Source organism: Papio anubis, chromosome 17 (assembly GCF_008728515.1).
Source record: "Papio anubis isolate 15944 chromosome 17, Panubis1.0, whole genome shotgun sequence".
Lineage (NCBI taxonomy): Eukaryota > Metazoa > Chordata > Mammalia > Primates > Cercopithecidae > Papio > Papio anubis.
In genome coordinates, this window is record NC_044992.1 from 4914307 (window position 1) to 4941593 (window position 27287).

At 41.9% G+C, this 27287-nt stretch overlaps 1 protein-coding gene across 3 annotated transcripts in view; it reads right to left on the reverse strand.

Moving 5' to 3' along the window:
* The window catches only part of NUP88 (nucleoporin 88), a 33801-nt gene that overhangs the window by 4311 nt on the left and 2203 nt on the right, over positions 1–27287 (reverse strand). For 2 of the 3 annotated variants that reach the window (XM_031657301.1, XM_031657299.1), the window contains exons 2-10: positions 24618–24787; positions 22165–22290; positions 18833–18919; positions 16897–17073; positions 12940–13126; positions 11999–12146; positions 7463–7561; positions 4235–4325; positions 960–1061 (exon numbers count right to left, since the gene is read on the reverse strand). In XM_031657301.1, the coding sequence (XP_031513161.1) occupies positions 960–1061; positions 4235–4325; positions 7463–7561; positions 11999–12146; positions 12940–13126; positions 16897–17073; positions 18833–18919; positions 22165–22290; positions 24618–24787 (1187 nt within the window). The remainder of the gene's footprint in view (positions 1–959; positions 1062–4234; positions 4326–7462; positions 7562–11998; positions 12147–12939; positions 13127–16896; positions 17074–18832; positions 18920–22164; positions 22291–24617; positions 24788–27287) is intronic. The other variant, XM_031657300.1, reaches the window with a different exon arrangement.

Here is a 27287-nt window from a genome sequence, read left to right on the forward strand (position 1 = left end):
TGGTACTCATATTCCTGCATTTATATAACTCAGAATGATCTTCCAAGGCTGTTGGACAAGGAAGACAGTGATTATAGCTTACTTGTCTGACTTCCTTAAAGGAGAAGGACTAAGAGTTCAGCTTTTTTTTTTTTTTTTTTTTTTAAAGACACAGGGTCTTGCTCTCACCCAGGCTGGAGTGCAGTGGCATGATCATGGTTCACTGCAGCCTAAAACTCCTGGGCTTAAGAGTAGCTAGGACTACAGGTGTGCACCACCATGCCTGGCTAATTTTTTGTTTTTTGTAGAGATGGGGGTCTCACTATTTTGCCCAGGTTGGTCTCGAACTCAGGGCCTCCCAAAGCATTGGGATTACAGGTGTGAACCACAACTGCACCCAGCCTGAGTTCAGCTTTATTCCAGTTTACATATTCTACAATGTCCCTCAGGCTGGCAGAGATGGAGAAATTAAAGAGTATGAGTATGGACTTCTGAGTCAATGAGATCTGCATCTGTATCCCAACTCTATTTTGTTACCTGTGATTTTAGCATTTACTAACCTCTTGATCCCTGCTTCTACTCTTATAAAATGGAAATGACAGAACTGTCCTGACAGGGCTGCCCTGATGATTCCAGGAGGCAGTACAGGCACATGGCTTACTTCTGAGCTTGGCACATGGTCACAGCTTGAGAATTATTACTCATATTGATAATGGAATTTGGTATTCAATTTTAGTATTTTTTCCCCACACTCTGAAGAAAAGCTCCTGACTCTCAGCGAGGTGCAGGGGATACCAGAAACCATGCCTAAAATGAAACCTTACAGAGATGGCAGGAACAGAAATATCTATCCTTCCAACCCTCAAGTCAGAAGCCAAAGCATAAACCACACTTTTGTATAGCTTCAAGTTGGTTACTGAGTGCATTTTCTCAACTGCAGAATTAATGAGAGCTGTGCGGAGAATAGAAAATGGACGTACAGTAAAGGCCTGACGAGGCATTCATAGGTACTAGTGACGCAGAGCATCGTGGGGCCCAGAATGTCAGGGACAATCCAAAATCCTCGAATTGGAGCCGGATGCCTGGAAAAACACAGTCATAGTTAAGTTACAAAGCAGCAAATGCAATGGAACCAAGAACAAAGACATGACAGGTCATGGCCTTCTCAGGCCTGGGCTGACAGTTGCCTGGGACATCCTGTCAGTACCATAACCTCAAAAGTGGTGGCCTGGAAACCTTTCATACAGCCCTACACTAAAGTCTAGAGCCCATGTCACTAAGTCACTCAGGAATCCCTAACTGTAGAGTGGTGCTGACTGTAATCTCAAAAGTTACACGTTACACTGAAGATCTGTCTGTCTCTCCAACTTGCACATAAGCCCCAGCTATCTAGCCCACTTCTAACAAATTAAGTGCTTACAAACTGTTGAATGAACAGAGCTGCCGAGTCTGTCTCAATGAGGCCTGACGTCAATGTCACAGGAAATCATTTAGCATGCACAGCCTGCATCTCTCTCTCAATCTTCCTTCCCACTTCAGTGAAGACACTGGAAACTGAGACCTCAGATGGGAAATGTCAATCTGCCAACATGCTCTCCTAGCGGCTCCCACGCCCATCCCACCTGCATGCCTACAACACGCAACTGCCCCGAATGCGGATGCCGCCTCCGCTCACACCTTCTGAAAATTGTATCATTAACTGTGTCGTTTCAGAATCTCCCTATTATCTACTTCCCCTCAGCTTGCAAACTCATGTCTCTTCCATTTCAAATACTCCCATTTCAATATAATGTCCAGTTCCCCTTAACTGATTCTTTCTCTCCATCCCTTTAGAACCAGCAGTCGACACACTAGTTCCCCTTCCATAGCTCCCATTTACTTTTTTGGCATCTAGAAGGTTGTAAACTTTTACTTTTTGTTATCAGTGTGAAATCTACACAGTACTGGGCTATATACTAAGTAATCAGTATCCAGGTCAAGAATCAGGACACTGCAGGGGGCTTCAGGGCTCCCATGTGACTTTCCCTGGTCATAGCCTTTCACTCCCCAGAGAAGTAGCTACTACTCTGACATTCATAATACCGCGTCTTTGCTTTGCTTTACAGTTTTCCTATGTATTCATTCCTAGGCAGGAATGCTTAATTTTACCTGTTTCTGAAATTGATATAAATAGGATTTTGGGGTTTTTTGGAGACAGGGTCTCACTCTGTTGCCCAAGGCTGGAGTGCAGTGGTGCGATCACAACTCACTGCAGCCTTGACCTCATGGGCTCAAACAATCCTTCCACCTCAGCCTCCTGAGTAGCTGGGACCACAGGTACATGCTACCACACTGGCTAATTTTTTTTGTTTGTTTGTTTGAGATGTAGTCTCACTCTGTTGCCCAGGTTGGAGTGCAGTGGTGCAATCTTGGCTCACTGCAACCTCCACCTCCCAGGTTCAAGTGATTCTCCTGCCTCAGCCTCCTGAGTAGCTGGGATTACAGGCGCCCGTCACTACACCCAGCTAATTTTTTTTGTTTGTATTTTTAGTAGAGATGGGGTTTCAACATGTTGACCAGGCTGGTCTCGAACTCCTGACCTAGTGATTTGCCTGCCTCGGCCTCCCAAAGTGCTGGGATTACAGGCTTGAGCCACCGCGCCTGGCCTCACCTGGCTAAATTTAAAATTTTTTGCAAAGAAAGGGTCTCGCTATGTTGCCCAGGCTGGTCTCAAACTCCTGGCCTCAAGTGATCCTCCTGTCTCACCCCACCAAAGTGCTGGGATTATAGGTGTAAGCTACCACGCCCAGCCTACATGGGATTTTATTATTTTCCCTGTTCACTCTTTTTTTTTTTTTTTTGAGATGGAGTCTCATTCTGTCACCCAGACTGGAATGCAGTGGTGTGATCTCGGCTCACTGCAACCTCTGCTGCCCGGGTTCAAGCAATTCTCCTGCCTCAGCCTCCAGAGTAGCTGCGATTGCAGGCACCTGCCACCGTGCCCAGCTAATTTGTGTAGTTTTTAGTAGAGACTGGGTTTCACCATCTTGGCCATCTTGAACTCCTGACCTTGTGATCCACCTGCTTCGGCCTCCCAAAGTGCTGGGATTATAGGCGCAAGCCACCGTGCCTGGCCTCACTGTTCACTTTTCAAGCTGGTACAGTTTGCTATCCTTCTTGTGCCCCACCAAGCGTTTTCCCTGTGGTCCTCTGTATTGCCAAACCTAGACTATGTCTATTTCTTAGTGTATGCTATTTGTCTCATGTTTGTGTATACTCGATGTCTGAATGCTTAGAAGACATCCAGTAATTGATGAACAGAATAAAGGGAGGTATCTAGAATACCTTCCAGGTTTCTACTGGGGATAATTGGGCTGATATGGCGCCCTTCCGAAAAATGGGACGTAGGAGAGAGACTTTTGGGGAGACAGAAGATGAGTTAAGGGGACATCTGGAGTTTTATGTTCCTATAGGATATCTGAGTGGAGGAGCCCAGTAGGCATCTGGATATGTGAATCTGGAGTTCAGAGTGGTCTGGGCTGGGGCGATATGGATGTGGAAACTGTCAGCACTGAAACCATGATTATGGCAAAAGGTACTCAGGAAAGGACCTAGAAAGAATAGAGAAGACCTGAGGAAAGAGTTGTGAGCATCACTTGTAAGCAGTAAGTCGAGGCAGAGGAACCAGCCTAAGAAGGAAACTTGAGAGAAGGACTGCTGGAGGGACTGAAGGAGAACCTGGAGGGACAGACGTCAAGGATGCCAAGAAGAGTGTGTTTCAAAGAGGAGACACAGGCAACCTCATCAAATAAACACAGCAATGCAGTGAAGGGCGGGCAGACTCTGCTCTCATGAAACATATACATCCCAGTAGTGGTGACAAGCATTAAAAAAATGCAAATATAAATAGTATAATACGTGCTACAAGGGATAAGAGAATAGGAGGGCCCTAGGTTAGACTGGGCAGTCAAGGGTGTTCTCTGTGAAGAAGTGACATTCAGATGAGAAAGAAGGGTACGAGTTAGCCAAGACATGACAGCAAGCTGGGGCTGGGGCTGGGGCAGGACCTTCCAGTCGGGAAACAGTATGTGGAGTGGCCCTGGAGCAGGAGAAAGCTTCTGATGAGCAGGACACTCTTAGGGGAGAAGTATCATGTCTGCAACTTTCAATGATTCAGCAGTGAATACTGTGGACGTGAGTGTAATGGATACGCACGTATCTGAACTGCTGAAATGAACAATTGTTTTCTGATATACAAGGGAGGGAGAATCCTTACCTGCAGGGCAATGGCTTCGTACAAAGGATGTGTTCAACAAAGCATTTCTGTTCTGTAGAGAGTTCCTGTAAACTATCCTTATCTTCTTCATCTACCACAGAAGACATTATATAGATGAAATGACGCTTAGACAAGTCTCAAATTAAAACGCTCATGATATTGGGTTAAATGCAATTAAGTTCTTGTCTGGAAACACTGCTTCTCAAATACTATGCTTTTCTGACACAGGCATGTGCTTTCCCAGGGGGTCTAGATTTCCGCCCCAAGAAGCAAAGTAGGATTTTCCTTGGTAATGTCTCTAAATGCAAAAATGTTTCACTAAGAAGAGTGAGATCATTCTCTTCCAGGCTGTTCCTTACCCACACTGATTTTATTTCCATACAGGTTGAGTACCCTTTATCCAAAATGCTTGGGATCAGAAGTGTTTCAGATTTCATATATATATATTTTTTATTTTGGAATATGTGCATTATACTTAGTAGTTGAACATCTCTTACCTGAAAATCTAAAATCCTAAATGCTCCAATGAGCATTTCTGTTGAGTGTCATGACAGCACTCAAAAACTTTTGTAGCTCACTCAGGTTCAAGGATGGAAAAAAGAGTTTTGGATTTCAAATTTTCAGAGTAGGGTTACTCAATCTGTAACAGGTTTTTTTTTTCTTTTTTTAAATGGAATCTCCCTCTGTTGCCCAGGCTGGAGTGCAGTGGCCCAATCTCTGCTCAATGCAACCTCTGCCTTCTGGGTTCAAGTGATTCTCCTGCCTCAGCCTCCTGAGTAGCTGGGACTACAGGTGGATGCCACCACGCCCGGGTTTAAGTAGTAGACAGGGTTTCATCATGTTGGCCAGACTGGTCTCGAACTCTTGAACTCAGATGATCTACCTGCCTAAGCCTCCCAAAGTGCTGGGATTACAGGTATGAGCCACCACACCTGGCCTGTAACAGTTTTTTGAAATGTAATTCACGGTACCATACAAGTCATCCATTTAAAGTATACCCATTAAAGTATACAATTCAGTAAGTTTCTAGTGTAAGAACTGTATGCCTGGCTGGGTGCAGTGGCTCATGCCTATAATCCCCAGCACTTTGGGAGGCCGAGGTGCATGGATCACCTGAGGTCAGGAGTTCAAGACCAGCCTGGCCAACATGGCGAGACACTGTCTCTACCAAAAACACAAAAAATTAGCTGTACATGGCGGGCACCTGTAGTCCCAGCTACTCGGGAGGCTGAGGCAGGAGAATCGCTTCAACCCAGGAGGCGGAGGTTGCGGAGGTTGCGGTGAGCCGAGAGTGCACTCTTGCACCACACCCTGGGCAAAAAGAGTGAAACTCCTTTTTTTTTTTTTTTTTTTTTTGAGACGGAGTCTTGCTCTGTCACCCAGGCTGGAGTGCAGTGGCCGGATCTCAGCTCACTGCAAGCTCCGCCTCCCGGGTTTACGCCATTCTCCTGCCTCAGCCTCCGAGTAGCTGGGACTACAGGCGCCCGCCACCTTGCCCGGCTAGTTTTTTGTATTTTTTAGTAGAGACGGGGTTTCACCGTGTTAGCCAGGATGGTCTCGATCTCCTGACCTCGTGATCCGCCCGCCTCGGCCTCCCAAAGTGCTGGGATTACAGGCTTGAGCCACCACGCCCGGCGAAACTCCTTCTCAAAAGAAAAAACAAAAAACAAACAAAAAAATTGTATACCTATCATAACAATTTGGAATATTTTCATTTTCCCAAAAGAAATCCACATAACCATTAGCAATCACTCCTCAGTTTCTGCCAAACTTTCCAGACCTAGGCAACTAATCTACTTTCTGTCTCTGTAGATCTGTCTATTCTGGACATCTCATATAAACAGCCATACAGTTGTTTGTGACTGGCTTCTTTCACTTAGCATCTGTTCACAGTTCATCCATATTGTAGCATGTATCAGTACTTCATTCCTTTTTATTGTTGAATAATATTCTGTTGTATAGACATACCACATTTTATCTATCCATTCATCAGCTTATGGACACTTGGGTATGTGGCTTTTGGGCTATGATGAATAATGCTGCTATGAACACTCATGTACCAGTATTTGTGTGGATACATGTCTTCATTTCTCTTGGAAATATACTCAGGACTGGAACTATCAGGTATGTGGTAAATGAACAATCATTTGAGGAACTGCCAGATTGTTTTCCAAAGTGACTGTACCATTTTACATTTCTATAAGCACTGTATAAAGGTCCTCATTTTTTTCTACATCCTCAACACGTGTTAATGTCCATCTTTTTCATTTTAGCTATACTAGTAGATATGACATGATACCTCATTGTGGTTTTGTGGTATCTTATTTCCATAATGACTAATGATGTTGTATATCTTTTTACAGATATGCTATTTGCCCAACTGTATTGAATGCTAAGGGTTCTTTATATTGTTCTCCATACGAGTCCATTATCACACAAATATTTTCTCCCATTTTGTGGGCTGTTTTCCCTTTTCTAATAGTATCCTTGAAGGAAAAAAAGTTTTAAATTTTGATGGCCGGGTGCGGTGGATCACACCTGTAATCCTAGCACTTTGGGAGGCTGAGGCAGGTGGATCATTTGAGCCCATGAGTTTGAGACCAGCCTGGGCAACATGGTGAAACCCCATCTCTACAAAAGACACAAAAATTAGCCAGGCATGGTGGCTTACTCTTTTAGTCCCAGATACTTTGGGGGCTGAGGCAGGAGCATTGCTTGAGCCCAGGAGTTCGAGACTGCAGCAACCTATGACTGCACCACTGCACTCCCACCTAGACACCGTGTTAGCCAGGATGGTCTCGATCTCCTGACCTTGTGATCGGCCCACCTTGGCCTCCCAAAGTGCTGGGATTACAGGCGTGAGCCACCGCGTCCGGCCTTTTTTTTTTTTTAAAGCAAATTCTTCCAGACCCTGATTGAGTCAGTTTTGGTATTTTCTTTCTTGAAATTTGTCCATTCCATCTAGATTATGTAATGGCATACATTTTGTTCATAATATTCCCTTATAATCTTTTATTTCTGTAAGTTCAATATTAATATCCCTGCTTTTATTCCTGATTATAGTTAGTCTAGCTAAAGGCTTGTCAAATGTCGTTGATCTTTTCAAAGAACCTTTCGGTTTCACTGATTTTCTCTATCATTTTTCTATTCCAAACTACTTTTCTGAAATTTATTAAATCTATTTTTCCTCTGAAATCTATTAAAAGTGCAGAGAGTTAGTAAACTCACCTGATCCAAGAAATTTGTGAAGTTTATGAATCCAAGTTAGCCCAACACTATGTACACCAGCTTCATGAGTACAGTGATATCTTGAAGGACACTTGGGATCTGCAAATGGAATGATTAATGATACAAAAGTAGCCATTGGATAACTAAAAAAATTCACCTCAAATTTGTTGGCTACCCCACAGTAGCCTACGAACGCATTTGTTGATGGAAGGTTTTATAAAAGGCTTTCCTATTGTTAGGGGTTTTGAAATTTTAAAATTTGAATTCAAATTTCGAATATATTTAAGTACAGATATACCTCAGAGATACTGTGGGTTTGGTTCCAGACCATTGCAATAAAGTGAATATAGAAATAAAGTGAGTCACACAAATCATTTGGTCTCCCAGTACACATGAAAGTTGTGTTTACACTATGCAGAAGGTTATGTTTATACTAGTAGGTACGCAACAGCATTACGTCCAAAAATATGTACACACCTTAACCATTTTTTATTGCTAAAAAATGCTGACGCAGAGACACAGTGAGCACATGCTGTGTGAAAATGGTGCTGATAGCCTTGCTTGATGCAGGGCTGCTGCAGCTTTCATTTGTTTAATAATAATAAAAAAGCACTATCTGTGAACCACAATAAAATGAGGAGGTATGCCCGTATTCTGAAAAGTATAAAAAATGGCTGGGCATAGTGGCTCACGTCTGTAATCCCAGAACTTTGGGAGGCTGAGGTGGGTGGATCATGAAGTCAGGAGTTCGAGACCAGCCTGACCAACATGGTGAAAACCCGTCTCTACTAAAAATACAAAAATTAGCCAGGTGTGGTGGCAGCCGCCTGTAATTCCAGCTACTCAGGAGGCTGAGGCAGGAGAATTACTTGAACCCAGGAGGCAGAAGTTGCAGTGAGTGAGCCGAGATTGCACCACTGCAATCCAGCCTGGGCGACAGAGTAAAACTCCGTCTCAAAAAATAAAAAAATAAAAAAACGCAATCTGAATGTTATTTTCTAAATATGAACACAAGAGGTTCACCAAAACATAAATACTTGCTGTCAAGTAACTCGTTTGTGCTTTTCTCTGTGCATTTATTTAGTTCTTCAAAAGAAAATGGTGGTTAAAATGGCAGCTCTGTAGAAAACCTATGCTTGTATACATCGACTTAAATAAAATTGTTGAAGCAAATGCACTCCTACAGCATAGGTATCACAAAAAACTTCAACACAACGGCTCAGGGAACAGTTCTATCAGTGTACTAAGGTGTGAAATGAGAAGTGAAGTTTAGTATGTCTTCATAATGTTGACTGACAGATAGTTTTAAAGGTTATTTTCAGTTTGGGATGCTCTTTTTGTTTGACAATCATTTATAACTAAAAAGTATGAGTAGTTGTTACACAATTTTAATTAACTGGTTTTGAAACAAATATTTCTGTACCTCCTTTGAGCCCCAGTATCAGTGAGACAATCCTGAGACTAAAAGATAAGCTATTGAATACTTATTATTATGTATATTTATCTCTGTAACTCAAGATTTTTATTATTAATATTAATAATGTTACTGGCCGGGTGTGGTGGCTCACGCCTGTAATCCCAGCCCTTTGGGAGGCTGAGGTGGGCGGATCGCCTAAGGTCAGGAGTTCAAGGCCAGCCTGACCAACATGGAGAAACCCCGTCTCTATTAAAAATACAAAATTAGCCAGGCGTGGTGGCTCACACCTGCAATCCCAGCTACTCGGGAGGCTGAGGCAGGAGAATTGCTCAAACCCGGGAGGTGGAGGTTGCGGTGAGCTAAGATTGCGCCACTGCACTGCAGCCTGGGCAACAAGAGTGAAACTCCGTCTCAAAAAACAAACAAACAAAATAATAATGTTATTAAAGTAAAAACAAAATACAGAGATAAGGTATATATTGAAGCTGATAAAATGGCACAATAACCCATAAAACCCCTAGATTAAATTTTCCTTTAACAGTCTCACTTTGTGATTAGTGACTTTATCATATATTAATGTTCTAAAGCTGATACATTATTTTTCTGTCTTACATATTGAGGTTCCATAAAACATCTTAGAAAACAGCATTCTGCTATAAAAAGTTTAAAAAACCTTCGTCTATGGGAATCATCTAGCTGTTTGAATAAGTAAAGTATTGAAAATTTTCTTTTCATTTGCCCGTATTTTAAGACTTAACGCTCAAATCATCTCATCAAATCTAACATTGTTAAAATGACTTTTCAAAACCTGTAGTGCTAACATCAACAGAAAAATCTTAATACTGGGGTGTAAAACAAATTGATTACTAAAAAAAGCCAACATTTAGTTAACAGGAAATCTGTTAGACACCATCACTTTGTCACTAAGAAATCTGGTGTGCCTCAGTGATTATAATATGCCTTGTTCAGCACAATTATGAACAAGTCAAAAATTTCTTAGTTTCACATATGAAAATGTTACTCTCATTAGAAGAACCAAGAAAAGGCTGGGCATGGTGGCTTATGCCTAAAATCCCAGCACCGCGGGAGGCCAAGGTGGACAGATAAGGAGTTCGAGACCAGCCTGACCACCATGGTGAAACCCCATCTGTACTAAAAATACAAAAATTAGCCAGGCGTGGTGGCGCATTCCTGTAATCCCAGCTACTTGGGAGGCTGAGGCGGGAGAATCGCTTGAACCTGGGGGGCAGAGGTTGAAGTGAGCCGAGATCGTGCCATTGCACTCCAGCTTGGGCAACAGGAGCAAAACTCCATCTCAAAAACAAACAAACAAACAAACAAACAAAAACAAAAACCGAAGAACAAAATGTCTACATCTACACTTAAGATTTCCCAAAGATATATGTATCTATATGAGGAAACCAATTAGTTTCTGTCACTTTACTTCATTTGGTCTGTTTCCTCATCTATAAAATTCTTAGACAACAGAAATCTCAAAATTCCTTAATTAGACAAACCCAATGTACGCTCTTTGCTGGTTTGTTATGTAAGGAATTCTACCCCCTTAAATATTTTGGCTATACTTTAGTATAGAGTTGAGGCCAAAACTAGGCAAACTGGCTAACAAGAACTGTAAGGAGAGTAGGTCAAATTGCTACAAGATTGAAATCCTCCTATGTTGCAGTGAATGACATGATTTCATTCTTTTTTAAAGCCAAATAGGGCTAGGCATGGTGGTTCACACCTGTGGACCAGCACTTTGAGAGGCCGAGGTGGGAGGATCACTTGAGCTCAGGAGTTTGAGCTTGGATGACATGGCAAAATCCCATATCTACCAAAAAATACAAAAATTAGGCGTGTAGTCCCAGCTACTCCAGAGGCTGAGGTGGGAGGATTGTTCGAGCCTGGGGGGTGAAGGTTGCAGTTAGCCAAGATCACACCACTGTACTCCAGCCTAGGTGACAGTGAGATCATTATCTCACACACACACACACACACACAAAAGCCAAATGGTATTCCACTGTGTATATACACCACATTTTAAAAATCCATTTGGGGCCGGGCGCGTGGTGGCTCACATCTGTTATCCCAGCACTTTTGGAAGGCTGAGGCAGGTGGACTGCTTGAGGCCAGGAGTTTGAGACCAGCCTGGCCAACATGATGAAACCCCACCTCTACTAAAAATACAAAAATTGTCAGGCATGGTGGCTCACGCCTGGAATCCCAGCACTTTGGGAGGTCGAGGTGGGTGGATCACGAGGTCAGGAGTTCGATACCAGCCTGGCCAATATGATGAGACCCTGTCTCCACTAAAAATACAAAAATTAGCAGGGCGTGATGGCACGCGCCTGTAGTCCCAGCTACTAGGGAGGCTGAGGCAGAAGAATCGCTTGAACCCAGGAGGCAGAGGTTCCAGTGAGCCGAGATCGCGCTATTGCACTTCAGCCTGGGCAACAGAGCGAGACTCTGTCTCAAAATAAATGAATAAATAAAATAAAAATAAAAATACAAAAATTAGCCAGGCATGGTGGTGGATACCTGTAATCCAGCTACTTGGGAGGCTGAGCCAAAATAATCGCTTGAACCTGGGAGGTGGAGGTTGCAGTGAGTCGAGATTGCGCCACTAAACTCCAGCCTGGCTGATAGAGCCAGACACCGTCTCAACAACAACAACAACAACAACAACAACAACAACAACAACAAAAATCCATTTGGTCTGTTGATGGATACAGGTTGATTCAACATCTTAGCTATTGTGAATAACACTGCAATGGGCATGGCAGTGCAGGTATCTCTTCAACCTATTATTTCCTTCCCTTTTGACATATCCAGTAGTGGAACTACTGAATAATATGGTAGTTCTACTTTTGATAGGACCAGGAAAAATTCACTATTAGGAATCTGGGTGATCTGGACCAAAGACCACTATTTTAAAACTTGGAAATTTGCTCAGTCTGCCTTAGACAAAAAGTGTACTATAGTGACTAAAAGGCTAAAAAAACCCAGTCAACTTTTTAAAGGCTGGAACCACAGAACAAACACATGACATAGGAACAGTCTATGATAGTCTTAGTATAAAAATCATGGGAAGAAAGCACTACATTTATTGAAGAGCTTACCTCTATGAAGTTTGATTGGACAAGAAAAGTCAGAATCAAAAGGGTCATCCTCTCCAGATGCCAGTTTCAAAGCAAGCTCCAACTCAACACATTCAAACACATACAGAGAAGGAATGAGGTCAATCCTGGAATCCCAGGACTTTTCTGACTGTAAAAAAAAAAGTGTTGTAATTTTGATCTTGCATGTTAATTTGAAAATGTACACAATTAAAAACAGGCAAAAAGCTGGGTCAGGGCCAGGTGCGATTGTTAATGCCTGTAATCCCAGCACTTTGGGAGGCCAAGGTGGGTGGGTGGATCATCTGAGGTCAGGAGTTCGAGACCAGCCTGGCCAACATAGTGAAACCCTGTCTCTACTAAAAATAAAAATTAGCTGGGCATGGTGGTGGGTGCCTGTAATCCCAGCTACTCGGGAGGCTGAGGCAAGAGAATCGCTTGAACCTGGGAAGCAGAGGTGGCAGTGAGCTGAGATCATGCCACTGCACTCCAGCCTGGGCACCAAGAGCAAAACTCCGCCTCAGAAAAAAAAAAAAAGAAGCTGGGTCAAACAGCGCTTTCAAATTCTTAATTCCACCTCTATCCTAACAGTGCACTGCACTGTTATTCTGAAGAGAAAACATCTTTCTTCCTTTAAGAAGATGTTTGTGAAAAAAGCCGATTCAGTGATTCCAAGGCTCTTTTTATCTGTCCCTGAAGATTGCAATATAGAGATCAGAAAGTAACACGCAGATGGGTGGACCAAGTAAGTTGGGCAACCTTCTAACTTCTTTCCACTTAGATTGCTAAGAGTGCCTCAGCTACTTTTTTAACTGTTTAATTTCCAAAATATCAGAAGTTCCATAAATAAGTTAAAATTCCTTCTCATATATTAAGCATTCATATTGGGTCAGGAAGTGTGCCAGGTATCGAAGATACAAACACCCACAGCAGCCTGCACTTACTGCTTGGTCATCTTCTTCTTCCCCTTCTAGCACGACACAGTGATACAGCATTCCTGATTCAGTGGCGATCACTAAGATATTGGGGACACAGGGTAAGCAGAGGATAGCACAAGCATCATAACCATAGTTATCTTCAGCCGCAGGATGCATGGGCAACGGACCCAACAGCTTTCCAATAGTTCCAGGGCTAAAGAAGGAGTAAAAACATATTTGGGAAATGTTGACAATAAGCTTGCTCACCCCATAAAACCATTCTTTGACTTTGTTTTCCTCCAGCTACCATACCCTCATTATAAATGTAGGATATTCCCAATACTCCACCTTCTCGCTCTCCCACTCAGATTCTACCGCTCTGGTGTTTCTCAACCAGAGACAATTTTGCCCTAGAGGACAATGGCAATGTCTGAAGACATTTTGGCTTGTCACAACTGGTTGTCACAATGTGCGGGGAGGTATTGGCATCTAGTGGTTAGAGGCTAGAGGCTGCTAAACACTCCCCTACAGCACAGCACCTCTAAAACAATAATTCAGACCAAAATGTCAATAGTACAGAGGCTGGAAACCCTTGCCCTAAATTTGCTATGGTTTATGCTTTCACCACTCCACTGAAGCCACTGTGGCAAAGGTCACCTGCAAGATTTGCTAAATCCAAAAGGCACTTAACCTTCTGCTGCATTTATCACTGGTTAACAATTACTGCTACTCAATATCCTTAACAGCTATAACAATTCTTTCTTGTAGTTCTCTCTTCCTACCTCTTTAAAGACAATTTTCTAATGTCCTTTTCTAATTTCTTTCTCTTAAATATTGGTGTTCTCCAGGATTCTGTTGTATGTTTTGACTTTTTTCAAAACACACACTTAAATGAGAGCTTATTAAACTATGCCTCGTTTTAACTACCATCTATATTCCAAGACTACCAAATCCTTTCTTCTGAAATGTAGCTTCTCTTCAAGGCTTTGGATCCCTATACTAAATCTGATTTGACAAATACTTATTATTGAGTGCCACATGATTCTCCCAGTGAATGACTGTTTAGTTGATGAGGCAGACATTTAACCAGAATTAGTATACCATGTGATAAGTGCAAGAACAGAAGGATTTATGGTGTACAAAGGAATGACAAAAAGATACAAAGATAATGAAGAAAGCTATCAAAAACAAATAAGAAAAATAGAGAAAGAATGATTTCTGGGAAGGGGGTTATTGAGCAGCTTATGCAAAGTCCTGGAAGCATGAAAGACAAGGAACTAAGAAGAAGAAAACTTATTTAGTATGATAGGAGGCAAAGTACAAGGTCTAAGGCAATGGCAAAACAGCTAGACAGACATCCAGGACTGGCTTATGAAGTACATCATCTTGGATGCCATGTTAAACTATTCAGTCTGCTGGGTAACAGTATATTACTAGAGGTTTAAATCAAGTAATGGAGCTTCACTTTACAAATCAATCTGGTATTAGGGAGGAAGACATGGAAGGGTCCAAAATGGGATCTGGGGAAACTATTTAAGAAAATAACCTAGGCAGATGATGAAGTTCTGAAGCACGGACAACGGAATGGAGAGAAGGGTGTATAACCAGGGGCACCCAATCTTTTGGCTTCCCTGGGTCACACTGGAAATTGTTTTGGGCCACACAGAAAATACACTAACAATAGGTGATGAGCTTTTTTTAAAAAAAAAAAAAAGAAAGAAAAGAAAATCGCAAACAAATCTCATGATGTTCTAAGAAAGTTTACGAAGTGTTGGGCCGCATTCAAGGCTGTCCTGGGTTGTGCACAGTCCGTGAGTTGGACAAGCTTGGTGTATACTTCCAAAAAATTTTAATCACAAAATCCACAGAAATTTGGGACTGATCAAATGTAAGGATGAAGACAACTTTTGGGTTTTGGGCTAAGGTTACTAGGCAGATCATGGTTTGGACAAATGAGGGCTCAGCAGTAAGAGGAGAAGGGGTAAGGGAAGGTACTAACGTTACCACAAAATCCTCCTGAGCTCATGTGTGAAAGGCAGAGAACATTTCTGCAAGGCGAATGCACTCAATAGTGAATCCTCACCATTCTGTAACCTGTCAAGCTCTTTCATCTTTCTTATCTTTATGGTTTTGCATACTTTCTTCTCTCTTCTGTACCCACTTCCGACTGTCTAGTGAATCCTTCAAGTCCAAGCTTTTGTCATAGCATTTCCTCAAAGTCTTCCAACATCAGCAGGTCTACTCATTTACTCCATCACACTCCTGAAGAACCCGGTGATGCCCTGAGCACATGACACTGTACTATAGTTACTGGTTTAGTTGTATGCCCTTCTGATAGATAAGGAACCACATGGTAGGAATGTTGCCTTCAATCTTGTATTTCCATCTTCTGCCACACAGTGGACCCTGAATAAGTATGTTAAGTCGATTTATAAGCAAATAAACTCTAATGCTCAGTCCTTAGCCTTATGCCTCTGCAGTTTTCCCTCAAATTCTTATCCTGTATAGACTCTCTCACCATGACAGATGATTTTCATACCTCTATTTTAATTCTTCTTGTCTCTCATCATCCTGTATTTCCAACTGTCCATGGAATATTTCCATTTTATTGGTCCAATACTATCTTACACTGATTTACTTAAAAATAAAGCTTCTCCCCCAATTAGCTGCCTTTACTGACCTGTTTCTGTTCATGGCATACTCCCTTATCCAAACAGTAACTAAGTCTTATTTATCCTTCCTTTGTTGCTATCTACTGTGTTTAATTTTTCTCTCTGTTCTACTACCACCCAAGTTCAAACTCTCATAAATTATAAGCTCAATTTTGCAAAAGCTTCTTTAAAAGTCTCTGTCCCAGTCCCTTTCCTAACCAATTGTTTTGTCCTTCTGCTCAGAAACCATCACTGGCTTCCTACTACCCTATTCCTACAGAAAAAAAAAATCCACACTCACTCTTTAAAGAGGTATTTTTAATGCCAGCAAATTTTCTCAGGGCAGATACTTCTAGCTTTATCACTTAATGCTCCCTACATGAATCCTCAGCTGTAGCCCAGAATGTCTAATAAATGAAGCTTGAATGACACTTGCACTTGCTTATTTTCAGACTCTACTTTATGCTGCCCTTGACAGAAATGCTTTCACCCTTCCTTGATACTTCATTTAATCCTGAATGAACCCTCTAAGTCACACATGACATCGCTCCTTCTCTACAAAAATTTCCTCAACCTCGCAGTCAGAATGACCTCTCCTTCCTCTGGTTCTTTTTTTTTTTTTTTTTTTTGAGACAGAGTCTTGCTCTGTCGCCCAGGCTGGGGTGCAGTGGCCGGATCTCAGCTCACTGCAAGCTCCGCCTCTCAGGTTTACGCCATTCTCCTACCTCAGCCTCCCGAGTAGCTGGGACTACAGGCGCCCGCCAACCCGCCCGGCTAGTTTTTTTGCATTTTTTAGTAGAGACGGGGTTTCACCGTGTTAGCCAGGATGGTCTCGATCTCCTGACCTTGTGATCCACCCGTCTCGGCCTCCCAAAGTGTTGGGATTACAGGCTTGAGCCACCGCGCCCGGCCTCCTTCCTCTGGTTCTGACGGTCTGTGTACCAATACTGTGGTATAGATAGTATTTTTTCATGTGTATTTATCTTTCTCCCCACAACTGGGACATAAATACCAGATTACCACGTCTACGTGGTGCCTTGTTCATATAAGATAAACCATAAGCACTTGTTCGGATAACTAGAATTTGTGAACACAAATCCAGGCCTATCATAAGTGATTATCCAAGAATTCTATAGAACTTACCCAAATAACATGAAGAAATGAGAGGCCAAATGATCTGTACTAACCCTTTCTCAAAAAGATGCAAGCCAAGCATCAGAAGGCTGCAACATTTCCACAGACTCAAAAACATGGCTCCCGAGTCCAGCCTCAACGATCTCTACTGGAGCCCAAGCTGAGTTTTCATTTCAGGTGGGTGACCGCCGCAACTCACCTGTGTAACAGACTGATGTATGTCAGGAAAGTCTCTCCATTCTCATATAAGATGTACAGTGGGTATGCCACTACTTCGTCTTTGCCTTTTTGTCCAAATAGAGTCTTTGGGACTGCTGCCAATGGCCCAAAGTCAAATGCCACTGCTGTCTCTCCTAGAGATGCAGTATATGCCCTTCTGGAAAGAGATGTAAAAACCAACTTGTTAAAAACAAAAACAACAAAAAATAAAAATAAAAAAAACAAAACAAAAACACAAAATAATAATAGGAGGTAGGTATATACAGCATTTGTAGGCAATGGATTAAAAAGACAAAAAATGATTATGAAGAAGGTTAACATTTAAACATTCTCAGCTGGGTGCTGTGGCTCATGCCTGTAATCCCAGCAATTTGGGAGGCTGAGGCAGGTGGGTCACCTGAGGTCAGGAGTTCGAGACCAGCCTGGCCAACATGGTGAAACCCCGTCTCAACTAAAAATACAAATATTAGCTGGGCATGGTGGCGGGCGCCTGTAATCCCAGCTACTTGGGAGGCCGAGGCAGAATCACTTGAACCTGGGAGGCAAAGGTTGGAGTGAGCCAAGATCATGCCATTGCACTCCAGCCTGAGTGACAGAGTGAGACTCCATCTCAAAAGAAAAAAAAAAAATCTCATGAAATTAAGTGAAAAAAGCTAGCCATAAAATTATTTGGTTCTACTCTCATCTTAAATAGTTTAAATACACAGATATACAAATAGCAAAAATATATACATACACACAAATGCAAAAAGGAAACAGGAAAACACATGAAAACATCAACAGTTGTATCTGAGCAGCAGGATCCGTAAGTTCTACAAGTAATTTCAAAGCACCTACTCTGTGCCAGGTCTTTTCTAGGGTCTGGGAATATGTCAGTGAATTAAACAAATGCCCTGCCCTCTAGAGAGAGACATACCACAAAAAGAAATAAAGATGGAACATAAACTCAGAAAATATCATGAAAATCAAGTAGGGTAAGAGGGTACTGATGGAGGTGGTACTTTACACTAGTTGGTACGGGAAAGACTCTGATAAGACATATGAGCAAAGATCTGAAAGAAGTAAGCAAGCAAGTCTGTGGTTAACTAGGGAAGGAGCAGTCAAGGTGGAGAGCAAACGTCTAAGGTAGAAGTGCTTAACGTCTGTGGAATGGCAAGGAGGCCAAGGTGCCTGGAGCTGAGAGCCAGGGCACAGAGAGAGGAATGAAGCTGGAAAGGCAATCAGGTGGCATACCTGTGGAACCTTTATAGGTAAAGATTCTGGGAAATCAATGGGGTGTGGAGAGCAGGGAAGTGGAATGATCTGATTAAACTGATCTGATTAAACTGTATATTAAAGTAGAATGATCTGATTAAACTTTGGCTGCTGTATTGAAACAGGCTATAGCTATAGGAGATTACAAAAGATTTTCAATTTCTTCTTAATACTTTGATCTATTTTTCTCAATTTTCTACAGCAAATATACATTATATCAAGAAGACGAATCATAAAACCATGCTGTTTTTGCATTTAAAATTTAGTGTAGTTATTCAGGAAGATTCTAGTTCAATACAAGGTTAACAAATATGGTTAAAATGAAATCACAATTTCATATAGTTGAGAAAGCAAACATCAATGCAAGATATTATCTTAGTTTCTTTATCACATAGAAAGGTGATAAAGAAACGAATGGTGGCTCAGGCCTGTAATTCCAGCACTTTGGGAGGCTGAGACGAGCAGGATCACTTGAGCCCAAGAGTTCCAGACCAGCCTGGCCAACACGATGAAAACCTGTTTCTACTAAAAATACACTTACTTCTCACATTACCAAAAGCATGCTAGTCACCTCTGCAAAACCTTGCAATATGTTAAAACTGCCTTTCTAATCCCAATAAGCTAATTTAAAAAACCATTTTATGACTCAAATAAAAACTTACCCTTTATTGAGTACTAGGCTTTCTTCTTCGGCTTCTGAAAGTATAATCACCTTAGTGGGTGTCTGGGGCTCACGTAGCGAGTAAATTCTAGCAACCAAAAGAGAAGAAAACCAGCACTTAAAATTCTCTTTTCCTTTCCCAAAACTGCACTTTCCTCTCCATCTAGTCAGTTCTTGAGAATTTTCCCACCACTTATCACAACTATTTCTTCGCAAAAATCTTGCTGTTGCAAAGTAATCTACTTCATTTATTCTTTAACTACATGAGGGAGGTTTCACTGGGACCTGAAGAAATGTTCTCTATCCTTACCAATATTCTTTAACAGCCTATTCCATACCACTGCACCTCTGTCACTTCCGTCCTGAGCCCTTAGCTATACTCGCCTTGTCCAGTCATCTCACTATTGCCCCTAAGCTTGCCAGTTTTCCTTCAACTACATACATCTATCTCTGCCTATTAGACACCAAATCCCACCAGAGAAAGAACCGTATCTTATTCTTTATATGCCAACTGGCTGACAGAGTGAGTGACATTTAGCCTGCATATCTATTTATGTGTTTGTTCTATAAAAACCCAACGTCGGCCGGGCACAGTGGCTCACACCTATAATCCTAGCACTTTGGGAGGCTGAGGTGCGCGGATCACTTGAGGTCAGGAGTTTGTGACCAGCCTGGCCAACATGGTGAAACCCTGTCTCTACTAAAAATACAAAAAATATTTGGGTGTGGTGGCACACACCTGTAATCCCAGCTGCTCGGGAGGCTGAGGCAGGAGAATCGCTTGAATATGGGAGGTGGAGGTTGCAGAGAGCTGGAGGCTGGAGTGAGCCAAGATCATGCCACTGCACTCCAGCTTGGGTGACAGAGTGAGACTCCATTTAAAAAAAAAAAAGAACCAAACAAAGAAACCCAATATCATATCATCTCTATTTTCTCAAGGTAAAGTATGATACTGATTTTTTTTAACCAAAATTATTTTAATGTAAAGTAACCTATATTTCACAGCATATAAGGCTATTGTGAAAAAGGGAAAGAATTTTCAAAAGGCCAGTAATGTCATTTTAGAAATCCAATGTCCCTTACAATCACTTATTTTGTCTGACGCCACTAAGAATTTTTAAACTTGGTTTCTTCCAATATCAATAAAATGCCACATTAAGTAGTTAATAAATGTTTTTCATGATAATTTGATCCATTTGAATACACATTTATTACAGTCTTCCTAGGTTCCTACAAGCGTTACTAACTTGAAAATACACATAAATACTAGACAATAATGTTGTATTGGGGAACAGTGAAAGAAAAAGAAAGTGTAACAGGGCATTCGGTGAAAATTTCCTTTTGCTCTGAAATTGCCCAAAATCTCCAAAGCTTAGGAAAACAGAAGTGTTAAGTACCACATATTTTAAAAAAGAACCTTCAATATCTGGGGCCAGACACTTCCTCTGGGGCTTAAGAACTGTACCTACGCTATCTTCCCACCATCTCCTTTTCCATCACAGGATATAAAAGGAAGACTAAGAAGAGAGGATGTCAAAGAGTCCTTCGGAGTACAGTATAATGTTTGTGCTGGGAAGATTTTCCCTCCCCTCTTTCTCTGCCCTGAACTCCAAAGCCAAACGGGTGGGCAGGGAAGGCTCTAGGAAAGAGCCAGATGTGGAGGTACCTGTAACAAGGGAGACTGGTGCATTTCCTAGCTGAATGCCCCTTAGTCACGTAGTAGCTGTCTCAGTTATTAGATCGAAAAAACATAGCAATACACACATATCATGTTCAGTACCATCTACAGTTTCAGGCATTCACTGGGGGGTCTTGGAATATACACCCTGCAGATAAGGTATACTGTACCCCATCTTGAGAGAGGATTCAGGGCATAGAGAACTGACAGGAGCCAATGGGAGCCAGAGCTCCTCAGTGATGGGGAGAGCTGGAAGTTCAACACTGCCCTCCAACACACACACACACACACACACCATCTATGCAGAGACTACCACATCAACGGAGTTCACTGGTGACAGATGGAACAAGATTAAAACAAGATCAGGCATACTTCCCCATCACTACCAGTTTGGTAAGATCTCTACCTCACCTATCCCACTCCCCTACCCCACACTGAAGGAGTTAGATTTGGAGGAAGGAGGAGGCAGCCCATTCCTTACACTTCACCCTATGCTCCAAAGTGCTGGGATAAGAGGAAGAGTGAAAGAGCAGACCGCACACTCTCCAATCGCTTCTGATCCCACAAAACACAGGTCTGACCTACAAAAGGGCCAGGACATAGTTGTGAAATAGATTTGAGATCAAATAGCTTTTGAAATTTTTATTTTCTTTAGACAGGGTTTCACTCTGTTACCCAGTGGTATGATCATGGCTCACTGCAGCCTCAAACTCCTGGGCTCAAGCAATCTTCCTATCTCAGTCTCCTGAGTAGCTAGGACTACCGGCACATGCCATTATGCCCAGCTAATTTTTCTGCAGAGACAGGATCTCACTGTGTTGCCCACATTGGTCTCAAACTCAGGGGCTCAAGTGATCCTCCCACCTCAGCCTCCCAAAATGCTGGGATTACAGGAGTGAGCCACTGCAACTGGCCAAGATTGGAGTTTTAAACTGGACACACTGTTTTCATAACTAGAAGTAACAAGAAAGCTATGGGGATCTGTACAAGACACCATTAAGGGGGGAGCCGTTCAGCAGTGAAGGAAGATTTAGTAGAGCACAGTTAAAAGCAGTGATTAAGAAAAATAAAACTGAAGGTATCTGTACTTCTGCTGAGTCTTCCCAATTAACGATCCAGAAAGTTAACTGATAATATAGTAGAAATCTACATAGCATTAGGGCATTTAATAATAGAGTGCAAAGCTTAGAAGAGGCTTTAGAAACTATTGAATCAAACCTGCTCAACTTAAAAGATTGGAAACTGAGCCACCCCCATCCCTAAAAAGCAGCTCAAGATCTCAAAGATAACAGAAGAGGAGGTGGGACAAGAATTCAAATCTCTGAATTTATACTTATATTCTCTTTCTTTTATGCTACATTATCACCAAAAGGTGACATGATGAAAGAGTTTTGGAAAGATTATTCTAATGTGTCAGATTAGGAAAGGAGATACTTGGAGGCAGGAAGACTAGTTGAGAAGGAATAGTGGTAAGTAAGGCACGTAAGTTAGGGCAGTTAGGTGATTCTTATGATTGAGAATGGGTTACAACAGCCATCAGATAAAAGCAGACTCATTCAATGACTCACTTTGTTCTATGTTGAGCTGTTAATTGGCAAACAGAAACAGAGCTTTCCCACTTGCAAGGCTTCAAGAGAGAGAAAAATAAAATTTACCTTATTACGTTGTCTGATGTTAACAGCACTATGTGGGGATCCAGTATTTCACTTGGATACCATGCAGCATGCTTTAGAGTCAGAGAGGTAGAACTGGTGAAAAATCTCTCAGCAACTGGAGTGGTACTAAAATAAAGATAATAATTTTCCAAAACATTTTATACAACTTTGATGAAAAATCTTCTAAAGGAACTTCTTTTTTTTTTTTTGAGATGGAGTTTCTCTCTTGTTGTCCAGGCTAGAGTTTAATGGCACAATCTTGGCTCACTGCAACCTCCGTCTACTGGGTTCAAGCGATTCTCCTGCCTCAGCCTCCCGAATAGCTGGGATTACAGGCACCTGCCATCACGCCCGGCTAATTTTTTGTTTTCAGTAGAGAGGGGGTTTTGCCACATTGGTCAGGCTGGTCTCAAACTCCCGATCTCAGGTGATCTGCCCGCCTCGGCCTCCCAAAGTGCTGGGATTACAGGTGTGAGCCACCGTAAAAGGCCCTAAAGGAATTCCTATTTTAACACTCTTTGCTTCTCTTTCCTTCAAATGTATTTCCCTGAAATCATGCTGAGAGGGCATTCAAGGCATCTATTCAAACAATATCAAAGAATTGAAATAAAAATATCTTCTAAATTATAGCACATTGGCTGGGTGCGATGGCTCACACCTATCTTAGCACTTTGGGAGGCCAAGACGGGTGGATCACCTGAGGTCAGGAGTTTGAGATCAGCCTAGTCAACATAGTGAAACCTCGTCTCCACTAAAAATACAAGAATTAGGCAAGTGTGGTGGCGCGTGCCTGTATTCCCAGTTACCCATGAAGCTGAGGCAGGAGAATCGCTGGAACCCAGGAGGCGGAGGCCACAGTGAGCTGAGCTCGCACCACTGCACTCCAGCCTGGGCTGAGGAGGTTGCAGTGAGCTGAGATCATGCAACTGCACTCCAGCTTGGACTACAGAGCGAGACTCTGTCTCAAAATAAATAAATAATTTAATTAAATTTTATTTATTTATTTATTTGAGATGAAGTCTCGCTCTGTGGCTCAAGCTGGAGTGCAGTGGTGCGATCTTGGCTCACTGCAACCTCCGCCTTCCGGGTTGAAGCAATACTTGTGCCTTATCCTCTTGAGTAGCTAGGACTACAGGTGTGTGCCATCACACCCAGCTGATTTTTTGTATTTTAGTAGAGATGAGGTTTCACCATATTGCCCAGGGTGGTCTCAAACTCCTGAGCTCAGGCAATCCACCCACCTGGGCCTCCCAAAGTGGTGGGATTACAGGTGTGAGCCACCGTGCCTGGCCTCAAATTATATAATATTTCATACATATATATACATTTTACGATGGTTTGACTTAGGATTGATACATATTTTACACAGTACAAGTGTTTTCAGATATAGTATCTCATTTGATGCTTTTACTAACCCTGTTAGGAAATTACAAGGGCAGATATTATCAATCCTGTTTTTAAAACGAGGAAACAGAGACTTAGGAAATAAACAGTTTAAGGGGACTCAACTTATAAGCTGTGGAGCTAAAAGTAGTTTCTACCTTATACAGATGATCCCCAACTTTACAATGGGTTTACCAGTACATAATCCATCATAAATCGAGGAGCTCCTTATGACTTATGATGGGTTCATAATGTTGAAAAATCCTATGCTGAACCATCCTAAATCAGGGATCATCTGCTGTGCTGTCAGCAATAAATGCATTTTCAACTTAAACTGGGTTTATTGGGACATGACCCAATCGTAAGTTGACAAGCATCTGTACTCTTTTGAGTAGATCTTTCAGATTCACTTTTCTGGATTTGTTGAAAAAGAAATTATATAAAAATAGGCCAGGTGTGGTGGCTCACACCTATAACCTCAACACTTTGGGAGGCTGAGGTGGGTGGATCACTTGAGGTCAGGAGTTCAAGACCAGCTTGGCCAACATGGTGAAACCCCATCTCTACTAAAAATACAAAAATTAGCTGGGTGTGGCAGCGCTTGCCTGTAATCCCAGTTACTCGGGAGGCTGATGCACGAGTATTACTTGAATCCAGGAGGCGGAGGTTGCAGTGAGCCAAGATTGTGCCACTGCACTTCAGCCTGAGTGACAGAGCAAGACTCCATCTAAAAAATATATATATATTATATATACACACACATATATACACACACACACACACACATATATATATACACGCACATATATATATAAAAAATACTTACTTCTACCTAGTTGAAAGAATGGCCTAGCCTCCAATGAGAGAGCAATGTGGTACTTCAGGCAGAATAAAAGTACAATCAACCACACATATACTATAAACATTGATAACACAGAAGCCAGTCTGCAGACCACGAGGAGTGCTCTAATGTTTCGAGAGCAGTATACTAAACATGCTTAAGAACCACTGGTCTTGAACAATTTTCTGTATATATAATAAATGATACAGATAAATACCACACAACTTACCTACAATTCACTGTTGATTTTCCACCTTCAAATTCAGAATTCTTCCCCCATCTCTTAGGTAATTCTAATACCATAAGTCCTTTTATTCCTATAAGTGCTACATGATGTTGTGTTGGACTTAACAAGACTTGATAGATTTCAAACAGGGGTGGATTTATGCAAAGCAATCTCTGAAAATTAAAGCAAACCAGTCAATATAGTTAGTTTTAATATAAATATGGATGGCAGTTACTTGAAATCACAGTAATAGTTTAGTTTACAACAATTATAGGATAATAAAACTCTGGGTAAGTGCTCACACTTGTACCATTAACTCATGTTTTTTTGAGATGGAGTCTTGCTCTGTCACCAGGCTGGAGTGCAGTGGTCCACTATTGGCTCACTGCAACCTCCGCCTCCCAGGTTCAAGCGATTCTCCTGCCTTAGCCTCCTGAGTAGCTGGGACTATAGGCGCACATCACCATGCCCAGGGAATTTTTGTATTTTTAGTATAGACGGGGGTTTCACCATGTTGGCCAGGATGGTCTCGATCTCTTGACTCATGATCACCTGCCTTGGCCTCCCAAAGTGCTGGGATTACAGGCGTGAGCCACCGCCCCCGGCCATGAAATGTTTTTAATCATCTAGATTGGAATGTTCCATAAAATGCATCAGATTTCCTTACCTTGATAAATAGAGACTACTACACATAATGTTCCTTCTTATAATCAAGCTCCACCCTACTACTCCAGGTCTCAACTCTCCACCACTCTTCTGCTTGTACCTCACACTCCAAACAGATTAATTGGTATTTCTGTATTTCTGGGAAATCATCATGCTTTGCCATGCCTTTGTGTCTTTGTACAATTGTTTCTCTTCTTGCAATGCTTTTGATTTTTTTCTTTTTTAGCTAACAAGACTTACACATTCTTGGGAGATTCAGCTTCTATGCACTTTCTTCCCAAGAAAACATCCCTGATCTTCTGGCCAGGAATAAGTGCATATTTTCTGTTTTTGTTTTTTTTTCCTGAGAGAGTCACGCTCTGTCGCCCAGGCTGAAGTGCAGTGGTACGATTTCGACTTACTGTAACCTCTGCCTCCTGATTTTTAGTAGAGATGGGCCTCCTGGCCTCAACTGATCTGCCCACCTCAGTCTCCCAAAGCGCTGGGATTAAAGGCGTGAACCACTGCGCCTGGCCATCTTTTCTGCACATCAATGATATGCTCTGGATAATTCTATTATACTTATTATCACCCTACATTCTAATTGTCCTTTTTACTTGCTCATCCCACACAACTATGAATTACCTGAGATCTACATCTTTCCTCTCTGTATTCTTAGCATTCTGGCATACTGCTGACTCTCAACAGATGCTTAGTAGATAGACATAAACTCAGAATTAATAAGCAATGATAATTATTATATAATAGTAAAGAATGGCTTGAAGGCCAAGTACAGCGTCTCACACCTGTAATCCCAGTACTTTGGGAGGCTGAGGAAAGTTTGAGACCAGCCTGGGCAATACAGTGAGACCTCGTTTCTACAAAAACTGGGGGGAAAAAAAGGGTGGCTTTAAGAGCTTCTGTAGCAAGCAGAATGCTGCTTTACCCATGAAGGCTTAATAACAGTGATCTTTTCATGAGATTCTGGTATGTTGTGTCAGCACCACATGTCCTCAAAATTCTCTTCTTCTCTTGGTTCTATTTGTTCTCCCATGACCATCTGTTTCTTTTCTTTCTACTTTCAGGAATATGTTATGAGACTGCCAAGGTATTGTTTATCTTTATGTATGAAGAATCACCCTAAGCCAAAATGCTTTTAGAACAGACACGACTGTTCTAAATACAATATTTCAAATTGCTGATGTCTGTAATCCTGGTTTTGTTTTTGTTTTTTTAGTTGCCCTTTGCTGATTCTAATCAAATTATTTCTCCTCGTCTTTCCTTCTTTTCTCTATATTCAACCCCCATCTTCTTTCCACTTGATTTTTCTAGTCAAACGCAAACCAAACAAAGGCCACCTTTCTTGTTACATATACAATTCAATCAATTTAGTTCATTCACAATAATCACAGTATTTCGGTTGCTGTTGTTGTTTTTAAAGTTACAACTCATGCTCTTTTTTTTTTTTTTGAGATGGAGTCTTGCTCTGTCACCCAGGCTGGAGTGCAGTGGCAGCCCACTGCAGCCTTTACTGTAGGGGCTCAAGTGTCCTTCCCACCTCAGCTTCCAGAGGAGCTGGGACTACAGGTGTGCACCACCATGCCCAGCTAATTAAAAAGGTTTTTTTTGTAGAGATGGGGGTTTCCTCCTGTTGCCCAGGCTGGTCTTGAACACCTGTTCCTGTGCTCACAAGATCCACCTGCCTCCACCTTGGCCTCCTAAAGTGCTGATTATAGGCTAGAGCCACTACGCCCAGCTTACTCATGCTTTTAACATCCAAAGTTATAACTCATGATAAGCTGCTTTCTTCCCCATCTCTAAGGTTTTGAGATTCTGGAGGAGGGAAGGTTACCGAGAGTCACCAACATTTACTGAGAGCTTATAAATTCTGGGCACTCCAGCATTTTTGTATGCTGGACAACAATTTTGTAGCCTGAGCAACAGAGAAAGACCCCATCTCAAAAATAAAAAATAAAACAAATTTTTTAAAAACGAGAAAGGCAGACCCTGCCCCTGCCTTGGAGCTTA